The following is a 17,033-nucleotide window of genomic DNA, read 5'->3' as shown; positions in this document are numbered from 1 at the left end:
AATTTGCTGCGCAGTTCACCACTCTAGGCTGTTAAAAACTTACAGCCCACTCAGAGTCCATTTTCTACTTTAGGATATTCTTACCAATTACTACGGTCATTCAGCAGTAATATAGTGGAGTTTTGATTAATTTGATCATTTATGGGGGAAATGTCAACCTAGACAAAGACTGTAACGCGACATACCAAGAAAGCATAGAGTACATAGATCCTTTGGCACAAAACAATAGATGTTTAGAGCAGTCAGGAACATCAGAATGAACTTTGCTCATTGATCAGTTATAGGTGTTTCATACCCAGTGAGCATTGCACATGGCCATTCCTGTGCCTTGTCTGTTACCAGGAGATTACATCACCGGCTTAGCAGACATCCTCACATGGGGTACCTAATTTACTCCAGATTAGTGGTTCCCAGTCTCTGGGGTCAAGAGCAGCGGAGGTCACAAGATTAATGTGAAGAGGAAAAAATGTACACTATGACATACTTTCCATTGACATTTCATAAATACTCTCCTGGGTACAGAATTTTTTATTAGTAGGTTGTTTTGTTGTAATAAAACATAAGTCCATATTTCAGTATATATTTGTCTAAAGGGTTAGACACAGAAGTATTTACTTTTTGAGTGGGCCTTGGCCTTTCCTCAAAAAGGCAACAGCTGTGCCCTTGAGATTGAAATGTGCATATCACAGAATACAAATTTGGCCCCTTAATTGCACAGAAGAGCTCAGAAGAATTGGCTTGTCTCCTTTGGGCAGTTCCATTGCAGTACCTTGCTGTATGACCACCCAAACTCTATTGTGTCCACTTTCCAATTCACTCTGAACAGGAGCCCCAGGGTCTCTACATACATGCTGATTTCTCTTCCAGTCATAATTGTAATTCAGCAAGTGTAACAAGTTGTTAATTGTTCTGAATAACAGACATATGAGGATATGCCCTCTGAGGCCAGAGCATGTTTGAAGAAGATAAGCGTGCCTCAACTAATGAATATTCATTAAGGCACTTTGTAATCATTCAGATGAGGTCTCAGACAAACGCTTTAATTTTGTGTAATACACCCTGTGCAAAATAATCATTTTAGAAAGCAGTTACATTTTTAATTAATGATATTGTAGACTGACTGGTGAAATCAAAGCAAGATCTTTAAATGCTGCCAACAGATCACTGAAACTGAACCATTTGAGGAAGAGGAGGAGCCAACTCAAAGCTACCAGTAATGTTCCAACAGCTGCATTTTAATCAAGATAGGTTTAAGGACAAACAAATGTTTTCAGTATCTTTAACTGAGCAAAAGACTGAGTGGTATGAAAACTAGTATACGCACAACCAAAACAGAGATCCCATTAACCAGAAAGGTGTCGCAAGGACTAAAACAAAGCAAATATGACATCACCAAACCCAGTCTTCACTGGTGCCCCAACTAAATGTGAAATGTCAAATGAGAATTTAAATTTTCTGCTCCTTATCTACAGAGCACGAGATGTGTCACCTGTGGCATACCTGCCCAATCTTCTAATTCCAGTTCGCTGCGGGCTACCCAGTCACACTGATCATTTATAGGAGGGGCCCATGCATTTAGCTCCAAGGTCTTTTAGTAATTAAATCATGTCCCTGACTGTCGACAGGAATCTGAAATGTCTTCATTGTTTAAATTACACTTTAAATTGAACTCAAAAACACTCCGTTCTGTAGCTGTCCAGCGGAAGTCAAACACCAGCTGATACACTCTACTCTAGTGATCTTCACTTATGTTCCTGGTGACAAAGACGTCCACACCCTACCACACCAAAACATTAGGGAGCTACTAGCTTTGTGACTTCAAGGTGTTCCTGCAAATTTGAAAACTCGTCAACTTTAAAGAAACCCTTTATAAACTCACAAAAACTTCCAAAAAATAACTCACCAAAAAACAGATTGATATTGAACAGTCAATAACTAAACCTCAACGTGAGCTAGCATAGTGAGATAACAGTTTTAATTTTTTTAATTTTTAACTTTTGTTTATGCATGGAGCTCTGAGGTCTCTTTTTCAAAGGAGCCCTGCCACAGACAACCAAACATTCACACAGCTAGCTGTCATATCCTATTTATTTACATAGCTAGCTAGTTAATTTAGAACCTACCATGAAGAATTATTGCTGCTCAATAATGGGAAGACCTTTACAAAAGTGCTAGCGGCTATTTAAACATGGAGCTTCACTGCAGAGCATGCGCAGATGTACTGTTATTGTTTTGGACTTTGAAACGGTCTAAAATCATTCGCTTTAACTATTCAATTAAGCACTAACTAACAACAAAAAACAGCAGACCCTGTGGTTCCCCAGTACCAGTAATAAAGATCCCTTCTCCACTCTGTATCTGTCCAGAGAAACTAATCAGTACAGGGGCCAGACTGCAGCAAAACTACTGTGCTACAAAGGGGGGCAGACAAAAGGCAGACAATGCGAGAGGAAGCCCATTGTCTTTGTTTTAACTTTTTTGAGTGGGTGTCATTTTTTCCCAATCCAAAAAAGGGTATGCACGTTTTCCATTTGAACTTTCATTAATGGATGAGCTTCCTTTGTATAAAGTTGTTCTGTTGTTACATCAGGGCCATTCCACAGTAAATTACATTACATTTATCTGGCAGACGCTCTTATCCAAAGCAACGTACAAAAGTGCATACGAAAGGTCATTGGAACAACTGCAAATCACAGGTCCGATAAGGTATAATATTCATTTTGTACAGTTATTCATAGACAAGAACACAAAGTCCAGTTCACACAGTGAACACTACTCTGACCTGACCTATGCTAAGTCAAACTAGTGGGCATTACAAGCTACAACATCAGGACGGTGATACAAAGTGCAATAAGTGCTGGAATGGAGGCACATATCAGTCATTGGTTTTAATGTCATCACTACTGACGATTAGATCTCGGTTCCGTCTTCCGTTTTTACTGTGAATTTTGTGCAGTGCTCAGACAGGTCCTTGATTGACTGATTGACTGATTTATATATTATTCAGTAGGTGTCAGGCACATCATCCAAAGCTTAAATGATCCCTTCGTGTTGCATGAGAGCACAGTTGTTGTGTGTTACGTGCAAATGGGCTCCACAGTGGTGGCAGTGTGACACTGGCTGAAAGTTTGAAGGTTAAATTCCCAAGTGGACACTGTTTTTGTCCTCCTGAGGAAGGTATACATAAAATGCAAGCTATGGTATTTAGCATGTAAGAGTGAGTGTCAAGTAAATAAATATTAATAGTGAGTGCAGTAGCAGCTGTGGCATTTCCAGGCCTTTAATTACTTTCCTGGGTTCAACAATTTGACTTAATAACCCTTTGTAAACATGTCATTGCAATTCTTCAAAAGCAGCATAATTGTGGCTTTCGAGTGCCTACTTTAGTTTTGTCACAGGAAGAACAGCCAGTGGAAAAAGTGTCATTCATGTTTGATTTGTTTTTTGTTGTTGCTGTTCTTTTAATTCTCAAATGACCGTTGCGGAGTCAATTATTTCCACTAAGGCACATATCTTAAGATTCGTTTTGGAAAAATATATCCAAAATGAATCTCGAACCTTCATAAGGTTTTTATATTAGGCAAAATATTTCTTCTTATTATTTAAGAAATATTATGCCAAACATGCAGAAAATATCTGTAAAGAAAACATTTTTCAGATTTTAATCACGTTATCTCAAATGTCAAGAATGCTAAAAGTCAGCGTGGCATGGTGGTATGTTGTTGGCATGATGTCTGTCGGTTTGCTTACACATTCCTGTTTTCACTCTGGTGAGTATTCTGGGACACAGTCTATACATGCGCATACAGCAGTGCTAAACCACGCCCCAGCTGTCATCTCTTCATCTACAGTCAGCTCATTGCTTACATTACAGATTCTTGTGTGTGGAAAGCGCACTGTCCAAATATAACCGTACGTTCTGTGCATGTATGAGACTGGCTGTTTCTGACTGTTTTAAATGGACAGCGTACACCTTTCAGCATGCCCCAAAACTGTAATTGCATTTTTTTTTTCACTTTCACATGCAGATTTGGTAAAGAAATGCGATGTGCTCCAATCTAAATCCAAGTGTTTGTTTCACATTGAGTTTGACACCTCAGAATGACATGCTATCACCTGTGTATTGTTTTCTGAGATGTGGACTGTGTTTTAAAAAAATGTTATAATAAAAAGCAACACACTTAAGATGAAAAACAAGGTTAGGTAATGTTTTCATACACAATTGAGGGGCCAAGCTGGTTCCGTAAGCGGCCTTGATTTCCATTATTGCTTATTCACATTAAACATGTCTTCTGTTACTATCTGACACGTGAACAAATTGTATGCAGCTGTCTCAAAGTGAGACAGCTTAATTTTTTTTCTTTTATGTTTCAGTCCATAGTTGAATAACCAATTGATAACTAATATAAATGAGAAAAAGCTTGCAGAAATCCTATCTTTCTTAAAGGTGCAATATGTAAGTTTGGAGAAATGAGCAAGAGAGTTAGATAAATAAAAAAAAACAAATAAAAAAAAAGTTCCACCCCCTCCCCTTAGCTCTCCCTCCAAAGCCCCACCCTCCAAACACATCCATGCATGTCATCTGAGTACTGTATGAGGTCAAGAGCGTTGCAAAGTAAAGTAGGGAGAGTGAACCACATCATGCCTCATTCACAGGTAGAAAATAAAACTCATAATGTCATCATAATGAACATGAAGTATGAACAGACCTATAGTTTTTATTTACAGCTATGGCATAATGACAGTTGATAAATGCAGACACTGGGTTTTTGTGATGACAAATTCCAGATTACATTGACTGCAAAATCAAATCTAATTGTGGTTTGTTTAATAAATGCTGCTTTCAAAAAACATAGCAGAAATATCAAAAAGCAAATCCATAATATGAATGGAAAACATGCTCCGTACTCTACCTCATTCGATCTCCTCATCGGCTGTCTTTCCTCTTCTCCCAGAGTTACGGTGCTTTCAGTTGGCAGTTTTTTCAGGGCTGGCACAAAGGAGAATGAAACAAGCCTGACGGTGGTCACCTCGCACGGGAACTGTACAAGGCAAGGGAGACACATTTTACTGCTGGGTAGCCAATATAGCAGCCTATGGAGTAGCATGTGAACTTAGCCTGTGTACTAACCTGTGCAGTAACCTATGGCATGTCCAATAGTGTACAGTATGTCTCCCCTATGGAAAGATTACCAGCCCATGGTAACAAAATCACTTTTAGAATATTATTACTGGGTGCTGTCATATTTCTTACTAAATCACATTTTACTGATGGTACACTCTTTGGCAGTCATGTTAAAGATACAGTAAAAACGTAGAGTGCATTTATATTTGGTGTATCCATTACTTATCACTCACAGTATCACCTTTTAGAAATGGAAATGTTCATTTTAAAGTAGACAACAATTCTCTATGGCAAAGGAATGTGTTTCAGACTCAAAGAGGCTGTTGTAGCAGGACACAATGCTTTTATTTGCTTCAAACAATGGGAGGAGATAGAAAGACTGAAAAATTTATTGGCCATGATGTCATGAAGGACCTGGATCCAATAGCTCAGAGCCCAGTAATAAACTGAACTTCACCCATTTAATCCCCGCATAATAATAGATGGAAATGTTTAAACTGATATGTCAGTATTGCCATTGATTTCTTGTACTGTTGCTGATGCTTAATACATACTATACCATAATAACTCCATACAATGCTGTCTGAAGCCAATCGCAGATTTACCTATACAATCACTTTAAATAGGAGTATTTTTCAAGCAATTAAATCAATAAAATATCATTAAAACAACAATTAGTTTCAAACTTAAACTTTTAAATACAGTCCAGTGTGTCTGCAGCCTATTTAAGCCATTAGAAAACAAGACGCAATCTCCATGAGAACAATCACATTCTTCTCCCTCATCTCTTTGAATGATAGAGCTCTCATTTTAATGTTTTATATTACGCTTTCTGTACCCATTGAATTATATATCAATGTTTACAAATCTCCAACATATTGCAATCATTCTGAAAATTAATATTGTCACGTATAAGCATCACTTATGCATAACCATGATTCAGCAGAGCACTGTGAGATAATGTGATTGAAATGTGTTCCTGACATTACCCTTTCAGATCACTTGTCTAAGACACAATGTACCGCACAAAGCACGCGTCCTCCACCTGTTTCCCCAACACGCACATAAATCACACCTTCTAACATGCATTATAATACAGATTGCATTCTTCCGCTATTAAGAAACAAGGAGTTCTTTCTCTGCTAATGACTCTCCATAGTTTCTCAGAGAACGGCTTGTTCTGTTACTATGCTGCTCGAAAGTAGGGCTTCCTTTTTTTATTAGTTCTGCACAGTTGTACGCATCACGATCAAAACTGGAAGGCCCAGCTCACTAAAGATATGATTGAGAATTCAAAAGGTTATTATTAATTTGGTAGTTTACCTTCAGCTTGCTCTGGGAAGGCCAGTTAGAACTGTGGAAAATAGCCTCGTGATTGAAGAAAAAAAAATGCAGTTGTATTCCTCGACTCCTTTAGGGCTGTTCCACAGAATGGAATGCGTCAGAACAGATCCTCCATTCAAGCACTACAAGCACGTAGGAGGACTAAAAATCCTCCCCAACTCATATCCAGTGCATAAACTATCGAGAATTGTTGGAAGACAGACTGACTCATGCTGATACTGACCATGTATTACAGGATTTTTCCATTGGTTTTTGTATTTACTGTGAAAATCCCAGATGGCCACTGGTCTCATTTACAACATGGTCTTATGATACAATTATATCTTAAATAGTGGCTTACACAGAAAACCTTAACTAAATACAGGTAATTCTTTATAAAGTCCTACTTTGATGTGGATATGATTGTGCCACTATGTAAGGTTTATAGTAGACCTGCTGGTTACATGGAGTGCTGCGTACGAATCTCCAGAGTGGGCAGTGTTCACGCTTCATTTGATTGAGCAGCAATTTCAGGCATTTAGAGTGCAAGAAATGTTGAAATACAACCTTATTTAGAGGAAACATCCTTCATTTTGTGTCTGCAAGCCCGCTTGCTGACCATGGAGCGAGAGGAAGAAACGTTAATGACATCACATTCTGCAGAACCGAGCACATGCTCGTCTGTGCTCTGCCAAGCTGGCGGCTGGGGGGGCCGCAGTGTGAACATGATTGTGAATTCCAAATTGGGGAGAAATAGGGAAAGCATAAGAAAGACAAATTTTATCTGGATATGTGTCTGACACAATCATCCCTATCTATTTTGTCTGCTAAATTATCCTTGTGCTGGTACAAGTGTTGCATTATTTACCGTTCCTTTAGCATTCAGGATCACAGTGTGATTTCCCCTGCCAAGTCAATCCATCAGTCTGCCAATCAGGTAGCTGAAGTCATTGTCACATAGTAGCTGACAGTAAACTGAAAGCATCACCTGCGTGACAATTGGCCCTGTTTTGGTAGTTGATGAATAAATATAGTATATTAACTTATTGCAGGTGCATTTATCTATTTCTGACATAATGTGACCTTACAGAGTAGATGACTGTAAAATCCACACTCAGACCAGAACGCCATTTCCAGCTCATTACGCTCAAGAGGTTATCATTTCAGGAATTAAAACTAGCACATTTATAGCGTACTTACCAGAGGGAGGGGAGTGGCTGGTTGGCTCTGAGGGTGACATCACTGTCTATAGTGGAGTTAGTTGCATACTGAGCTCACACACAAACACACAGACAGACACACAGACACACACACACAGACACACACTACACCACATACACACAGACTACACCACACACACATGCACACACACACAAACACACACACACACACACGCACGCACACATACACACTACGCCACACACACAGACACACATACTGAGTTAGAATGGGACCTGACCATAAGCCCACACAATTTTGGGTGAATATGGGGCATGAGCACACACAATTTTGGGTGAAGTTGGGGTATGAGTACACAGAAATCTGAGTGAGAGTGACTCCTCAAGCTCCAGGGCCACTGGAGGTCCAAATATAACTGCTATTTATAACTGCAAGGCAGCAAATATTACACCAAAACAGCATACCAGAATGGCAATAAAAATCTGTATTTCTCACATTTTAAACAGTCCATGCTGCGAATCAAATATCTTTAAAGAGCACATTTGTTGATTAACTCAGCAAGAAGAAATCAATCTGCCCCCCACCCCCAAAAAAAGAAAACAACCTCCCCTTGCCACAAGACAGGATTAGCCTGGCGGTTTTCCTTTACTTTCAGAAACCAATGCGGGGGGCCGCAGTTACTGAGCTCTTAAATGATTTCCGTACCCTTCTGGAACTGTCTGTTCCTGCAACGTTTATTAAAAGCTGTGGCTGAGCTCATAAGGGGTTTCCCCCAGAATCAATTAATGTGCCTTAAAATAACCTCACATGTGTAAAGACTGTTGATCCTTCGCTTGTCTCCAGATGAGACTGAAAGAGAACCGGTCAACAAAAATCTACCGCTGGGAACACATTGTAGGGAGCAGGTTAATATGCGCTTGAGCTAAATTCAATCAAGAACTAGATATTTAATTAAAATGGCAGGGAGACCAGTCAGCTTTACAATTCTGGAGTCTTACTTTTTTTTGTATTGCAGTAGGGATATGTTAGATCTGTTCGTCTGTCAGTTACAGTAAACATTGTCATTTCTGAACTGTTTTAAACTGTGTTCAACTGTCTCTGTACATTGATACGAACATACTATAAATATAAAATCAGCCTTGAACACAACGTATCTGTATTTGTTGTATAGATATATAGCTGTGTGCTAAGGCAGTTTTTTTGCTCAATGTGGATATGATTCATGACAGAGAATGAAATTGGTCAGTGCACCATTGTCCATAACATCAATAGAGAAGGTGCCTTCATTTATCACGGCTTGCTTTGCCTCTCCTCACAACAGAGAGGGTGTGGCATGCACTCCTTCCTGTGCTGGGCTCTGTAAATATTCTTAGTAATTCACCACAAACCGATGCCATGTAAAAAGTGAAAATTAAAAAATAAACCAGGGTTCCATATAAAGCCAGTAGAATGTACATGCATTCCTTTGATGATACCAGTCAGCTGCAATTTACACTGAATATCTGAAGATAGAAAGGGTGAGGGCTTTCAATTTTTAATATTTTCAAACATTTCTTTTAAAATGTTAAAAAGGGGCTTGACTTAAAAATAAAGCATACCTTCTGAAAATTATTACAGAACAATAGTATGTTATGTTTAGAGATGTATGTTTCTCTCAGCTCTTTATCTTTCAGAAAGTTTTTTTTATTAATGTTCAGAATTTTCTTGGGGGGGGGATTGCCTTTAGTGAAGGGCTACATTTAGAGTTTGATTTTTTCTTCATCAGTAGAATAGCTGTTTTCCTATTTTATATTTAATAAACTATTACAATTAATAATGAATACTTTATCACAGTTAATATCTCAATATCAGAAAACCACAAACAAGAGAGCCATTTTGAATAGAAGTACACAGGTTAGTGCTTAATCACAAGCTTGGCTGTCATCATCCTATTTAAAAATACAGTTCAGAAGTTATGCTGTCCCGTAGTCAGCAGAGTCTGTCAATGAAGATCCTAACGGTCCTATGATGCATTTTTTGATGACAGGATATTTTGTGATTGTGATTTATGGTTATTACTATGGTTCCATGGACCAACAAGGCATAATTCCTTAGTTAGCATTAATAAATTATATCCCATTGCATTAATAAAGCAAATCAATAATCACTTAATAGTACTTAATTGTGTTAAATAAACAATAAAGGAAGCTTTTATAGGATCTTTGTTTATCTGTAGTTATACAGGATGTTCCATCAACTATTCTTTTTTCAAAATTCAGATATGGTGAAGATGAAGACCTGAATCTTTAAAATCTTCCAGCTGTTATCCCCCTTTATAAAGCAGATAGTGAAGTCTGGGCTCCATCTTTTCATGTCCATCATTTCTGTCAGTAAAAGACTGATTTCATGGCCCTCGCCTTGAGAAAATTGCACAAAGGGGACGGCTTCATTAGTGCAAATACGAGACAAAACTGTTGGTTGTGTACCCACTCGAGAGACTATGTGAGCATTTTAAAAATCTGTTCCACACACACGCACACATAAACACAAACTCAAACACACAGACATACATATGCATCCGCACAAACAGACACACATGTGCATGGTTACAGATACAAACACATACACACAAATACACACACAAACATATACAAACACACACACACACACACACACACTCGCACATACATGCACAGACAGACACACACACACACACAAACATATACAGACACTGACACACACAAACACACATACATACACAGACAGACACAGACACAGACACACACACATACACACACACACACACACACACACACACACACACAGAGCGAAGGCGCACTCATGAACACATCCTATACCCGGTACAGGCGCCGGTGCAGGTGCCTGGCTGGCAGACCTGCGCTCTCCAGCTGAGAGAGCCTATCATCAGAGCCGAGGTTTGAAGTGTGATTGGCTGTCTGGATTTAACCTCATGGCATGCACCATTCCTCCATCTCTCTGATTGCTTTGCTTCCTCGGCGTGATGTGAAAATAGGCACATCGCGCCGTGTGTGTGATTACAGCACAAGTGCCCAAAGCAGCATGTAAGTGCAGCTCCGGTCCCCACAGAGGTCAAACTCAGCGGCTTTAATTCAGGCTCAAGGGCGGGTGCCTGATTCTGCCTCAGGCTCCGCATTTACATTCAGGGAGAACTCAGTCAGAGACTTCATCTCTTCCTGTTTGAAGTACAAGCCAGATATTATCTCATTAAGTTATTTAAATGTCATTATCATTTAAATTTCATATGCTCTAGACTGCCCTGCCCTGCCCCCCAACACCCCCCCCCCCCCCCCCAAAAAAAAATAAAGTATTGAAAATGAAACACACTATTAGAGCCAGATCTCATTTGATCTCATTAGCAAGTGGGGTCAACATTTTAAATGTGCCCTCAGCAATTGCCTGATTGCTGCTTTTCCCTCTCTCTGATTGCTCTTGGGTTGATGTGGGATTTCAGCCACATTACACACACAAGACAAAACGCCCTGCATGTCCTTTACAGGGGCAAAGGCACAATAAACAACTACAAACAATGGGCCTCATTCACAGAACTTTCCTTAAATTATTCTTACTTTTGATCTCAAAAATGTTCCTACGATAAACCAATATGGGATTTATGACATGTGCAGACCTTTCAGAATCTAAAGTTGTGGACTACAGAGCCAAAGCAATAAAAAATATACATGATTTTGTCCCAAATATTATTGTGCTCACTGTATTCTCCTGACATTGCAAGTCCAAGATCTGTGGCTCAGTCAATAATTTCTGCAGCCCAGCAACATTATTTCCCTTAACCACATGTGAATTGTAGCTCACTTTAGATTCCAGTGTGGGTGATGACACCCCTTTGGCCAGTGTGCAAAGGCATATTGTTCATGGATGTGTCCTGCAGAAGTCTACACCACAGATACAGTGACAGTCAACACCTCAGGTGGGGGTTCTAGCCAGCATGCCCATATGCCAGCAAAATGGCATCTATAAGCTAATGAGGCAGCCTCTGTTTGTCCACTACCTCTGTTTCTGACTGGACAGGTTCAAACCGCATAGTGCTTTAAGCCGTTTCTGCATGCCTATAGGTGTGTCTATGATTATCTATGGTCCTGAAGCCCTCCCTGGTTTTGGGAGACAGCAGAAGGCTTTGGTACTGACCCATATCTTGTTCCTCCCTCACCCCTCTTGGCCATTACAGTATTGCACCTTGCCATCAAAGTATGACACGTTCCATAATCACACCTACATTTTCATGCCACCACATAATACTACAATAACTTAAAATTTAAATATATATAAATTTTAATCAGTACCCAGGGCATGTATTTGCCTACAATGTAAGTAAGCCCAAGGCTTTGTAAGGTTTCTCACATTATAGATAAACGTCACTCTGAAACTAACCTACTGGCATTGAACATGGACCATGCCAGTGCCAATGGTAGTTGGCAGCCCTACAGGAAAATTCCCAATCGCATATGCATGCATGTCATGCATGTACTGTATGTGTGTGAGGGTGCATATGTGGGAACATGCTGTGTGTGAGGGTGCCTATATGGGAACATGCTGTGTGTGAGGGTGCATACTGTATGTGGGAGCATGCATGCACATTTGCACATGTATGCATATGTGTGTCTGCTGTGCTGTAATGAACTGTGGGAAAATTTGAAAAGGAATAAATCCTCGACACTCTGCATACATCTCACAGCTGTAGAACTAGACAGTTTCCCCCTCTCTTCTCTTCTACTGTCTGACAGTAACTGTTCAACCTGATATAAAGCTAATTTGCAACATGATTCCAGTACGCTGGCTGTGAGAAAACTGTCCAAAACCTCCCTAATCCAATTGACATCTAATCGAAACGAGTTCTGGGCTAATATGTGTCAGGCTAATATGTGGCCTCATGCATTGTTAGGTAAGAAACATTGAATTTGCCCGCGCAGATCAGTTTTTAACTCTCCTCGTAACCCTGGCCACCTGTCATCTGAGCCATGAGATAGAGTGAGACATTCCCATGAGGATATGGACACAAACCATGTTTTAAAGCTATCTCCGCCAGCAGATACACTGCACCAGTCTGATGCAGTGACAGACGAAGGGACATTTAAACACCCAGCTGAAAAAAATAAGTAAAAGCTGTGTCGACTCTATGGACGGCACGGTTCAAATCTCTTTCTGTGTGGAGTTTGCATGTTCTCCCCATGCCCGTGTGGGTGTCCTCCGGGTACTCCGGTTTCCTCCCACAGTCCAAAGACATGCAGGTTATGTTAATTGGAGACTTTAAATTGCCCATAGGAATGAGTGTGTGAGTGAATGGTGTGTGTGCCCTGGATTGGCAGCCTGTCCAGATGTATTCCTGCCTCTCCCCCAATGTACGCTGGGATAGGCACCAGCACCCACCGCAACCCTGCTCAGGATGAGCAGGTATAGATAATGGATGGATGGATGTGTCTACTCTGAGTGTAAGTAATGGAGCAGTTGAAGGCACTGAGCAAGCTTTGCTTTTCAAGAACAGAAAATTGCTGTGCAAAATCAAATCCACAAAGCAAGGAGATGCATTATATATCTAAATCCACAGAGAGAATCTAACTGGAGACCTTAATATAAAATAAATCAGAACTTTCCCTGGCAATCATCACTGGCAGCAGAGCTGTTTGCTTGATTAAGAACACAGGAGCAGTCCGGACAGGAGTCACTGTCTTGCTCTGTGCAGGCTGAAAACACTCCTATTTGAACTGCATCATGGCTCTCCTAATGCTGAAATCTAAGCATGTGTTTACTAGCCCCACCTACAGTATGTGTAATCTGAAATTATATCCTCTATCCCAGAGGTGGGAAATCATGGTCATATCTGTTTCTGATTTTCATGGCAACTTCTGGGTTCAATTACTTAATTAAGCCTAACATTTACGCTATCTGATATAAAACCTGCATACGCACCAGCCCTCCAGGACCAGAGCTGCCCACCGCCTGCTCTAAACTATTTGCCTTTTAATGACACAATATACATAGTACCTCCGTCTTGCACAAACTATCACATTTAATTGTGTGTTGTAAGGTCAGTCACAGCTCTAGCCCTGGGTTTTGGTGGCCGCCAACTAAGACTTGTGGATTTACTCGTGATTTTCCTGCTTCATTTGGTGCCACCCCCCCCCCCCCCAACTCAGACGGATGGCACCCAAAGCAACCACCCTTCTCAACTCTGCCTAGAATCAGCTCTGTGTTTATGTATTGACTACAACTATTGGTTATGATCTTGACCACTTGGCGACAGCCCTGTTTGTTGCTGGAGCCTGTACTGTATGTTTGTACTTAAATAAATTGCTCTGGATAAGAGCATCTGCTAATTAACCAAATGAGAATGTAAATAAGAACGTTAGATAGTAATGAGGCAATACTTCCTCTACCGCCTGGAGAGAATGTACAACAATGCCAAGCCTGAATGCTCCAGGGCTCTGTGCTTTAAATTCTTCAGATTAGTTGGCCTCACTTATGTTAACGATGCTGTTAACGACATGAATAATGGATTAAATGAATTATTCGATGGTCTGACTACACACGAAGCCAAGCTCACAAGTGAAAAAAAAAACTGCTAAATTCACACACTTGCCCTGTGCGCACCGTGGAGACTGCATGACTCTTACGGTCTTCGCTCTCCGGCCCACCCCCTGACCCCGCTCTTATTTCCTTTGTAGCTATAGTAATGCCCATAGCAGCCGATAAACAAACACATCGCACGGCTACAGTCCTCCTCTCCTATCTGCCAGTAAGTGCAGCCCTCTTGGAGGCTAAACGGCTCAGAATATCACCATGGTGCCCTCATGCTCTCCCCACCTAGATCAAATTTCAGCCCACTCGCCTCGCCCGCCTGCCCACCCACCGACATGCTGCTGTGGCCCACCGCTTCCAGGGCCAGCCTCTTCGTCTCACAGCGACCTCTAACCTCCAACCTCAAGCCCCAAACCGCCCAGAGCTTCACAGTACTCGATCTTGTACCACTCCAGGACAGAGACCGCAGGGGTTAAATTAAATGCGGAGGCACAAGGAGGTCCTGCCAGAGCCCCCAGTGGTCAGTCCTTCTACTAACTGTTCAATAACACCTTGATCCCCTTGTCCACTCTCTCCGTGCCCTTTACATGGACACTGTATTACCTCTGGCCTCTTCAAACAGACACATAATACCAATCATCCAGGCCCACAGCTTCCACACAATTCCCAGGCCTCTCCAAGATGTCACTTGAACCTGTAACATTTTTTAAAATCTATTTTTTATCCTGCTCAGGGACAACAGATGAAAATTAGCTCAGTAGTTAACTGCAGCAGATTTAGACAAAAGTGAAAACTGACTGATTGGTATAAATTCTAAAAATTGCATAAATTAACTAATATAAAGCATTTCTTTATATTTGTTATAATATTTATGGCTGCAGTTTCCCATTCTGAGAAGCAAACAGAGGGTTTGGCTGTTTAAAAGGCACTTATCTTACCCCTCAGAGTTCAGGGATTGACCGCAAGGTGCATTGCGGCCCGGGCTGTTTTCACTCCAGGCCTAGATTAAGTGGAAAGATATGCGCAAGACCACGCATCACAGATTATCCATACTAAGATGATGGTCAACTCTGTTCTCTCTGCTTCCCATGCTAGATTACAGTTTTGAAGGTGTTTTCTGTGGTCTCATTCATAAGGTGCATCAAATTGGAATGTTTCAGCTTCAGAGGCAGAACTTTCAATGTTAAGAACATGGCAATCTAGCTCAACTGTCAATGGTTGACAGTTAAGAAACTGCAACAATTCTGACTTTGAGCCACAAACAGAAAAAAAGGCTTTTACTTAATGCTCTGCTACCAAGGCTACCCTAGAATCAAACAGTAATGACTCTCTCCATATCACTACAAAGACACATTTAACTAATGTGCCGTTCTTTTCAGCTGTTCATCTGTGATAGATAGAAAAATTAATTGGAATGTTTTGACTCAAACAAAAGTTGTTAAAATATAAATCAGCCCACCCACAAACATGATATTTTGGAACAACCTGCCAAAAATAAGTAAGCTTAATTGAGACACCTACCTAAAAGTGAAATAGGATCACAACAGTAAGGTGATACGCAGCATTTATATCTTATCGTCGGTACGCACAAACAAGCTAAATTTCAAATTATCACAGATATTGTTGCTATGGACAGCAGGAGGTCATTGGTCCGTGGACTATGGGCAGCAGGGGATTCAGTTCCAGTTGCCTGTTTGCGTTTTTGACAGCCTCCCATAATTTGTCTTTCTGATACTTTTTTTTCTTTCCTTGGACAGGAGAATTGCAGTTTTCCCTAAATGATGGATAACTGCTGGTTAAATTGCAGCTGCAGTGCTTTCAAACCCACAGAAACATAGATGTGAGAGGAGAACAGCTTTGCAATTATTTACCCAGGAAAAAATCAGAACGATCCGAACATCTATATCTGAACATCCATATTCTCCTTCAACAAACAAATTGATTTAAGAAGATTCAGACAGAGAGACTCTTGGAGCAGAAATCAAATGAACACACTTCTAAATTCGAAAGATGCCAAATTGAGGACACAGAAGAAAAGGGGTATACAGTATCTCAAGCGACGTCTGAAGAGTACAAGGCTATAATTGCATTGATGTAAGACCATTAAAATGGAAACAGTTTTTTAAAGTCTGTTTCCGAACAGTTTTTGGAAACAGACTTATTTTCAAGCAGGTTTCACCAACGGGCACTATTATTAGCTATTACCTGAAAGAGTACTCTTTGTTGACCAAGGCCATGTTGGCATCAGTGACGCCTCTTGTCCATCATTCATTTTTAAAAAATAGCTCAGGTTCAGGGCTAACAAATATTAAACTCACTTTTTCTTGGATGTTACATATTACAAATTACAGACACTTTAATGCCTTAAAAAGCCATATGGTTCCTCCAGCTGTAAATGTTTCAGTGTCCTTCCAACAAAGCAAGCATTCTATTCCACTAAGGCCCACTAACAATACTTCAAAGGCTTGGCTCTGGTGTTTCATTGTATTACTGTCTCATTTGAGATGAAATGTACTAATTTATTTCTCATAAAAAATTTTCTGTCCTGGCACCAGATAGCAGAAATTTGAATTAGTCAAAACCAGACTAGTTACCAGTCTCTAGCAATGGCTTTTATATCCTTGGGAAGAGGATAGCATTTATAAAATTACTTTAAACACTGCTCAAAAATGCAGATCACAGATCAGATACGTTAAGGTTGTCAAACAGAATAACTACTCAACTGTACTGCAGCATTCATTCCTTTCCCCCCACCGCACCCCACCCCCCAAATGTAAAACGTACATATATGCAAACGCATTGTGCATTACAGTTAAACATCTCTGACATTTGAGTACATTTTCCCGCTAAGCTG

At 40.4% G+C, this 17,033-nt stretch overlaps 1 protein-coding gene across 5 annotated transcripts in view; it reads right to left on the bottom strand.

The window, feature by feature from the left end:
• The window catches only part of mlip (muscular LMNA-interacting protein), a 40,013-nt gene that overhangs the window by 21,965 nt on the left and 1,015 nt on the right, over positions 1-17,033 (bottom strand). For 3 of the 5 annotated variants that reach the window (XM_064317368.1, XM_064317367.1, XM_064317369.1), the window contains exon 2: positions 4,914-5,042. In XM_064317368.1, coding sequence (XP_064173438.1) covers positions 4,914-5,042 — 129 coding nt within the window. Of the gene's footprint in view, positions 1-4,913; positions 5,043-6,448; positions 6,602-7,648; positions 7,857-17,033 lie in introns of those variants that run through there. The other 2 variants (XM_064317372.1, XM_064317371.1) reach the window with 2 other exon arrangements.

The sequence above is a fragment of the Anguilla rostrata genome, chromosome 18 (assembly GCF_018555375.3).
Source record: "Anguilla rostrata isolate EN2019 chromosome 18, ASM1855537v3, whole genome shotgun sequence".
Classification (NCBI taxonomy): Eukaryota; Metazoa; Chordata; class Actinopteri; order Anguilliformes; family Anguillidae; genus Anguilla; species Anguilla rostrata.
Note: the sequence above shows the minus strand (reverse complement) of the source record. Positions and strands in the feature narration are given on the sequence as shown.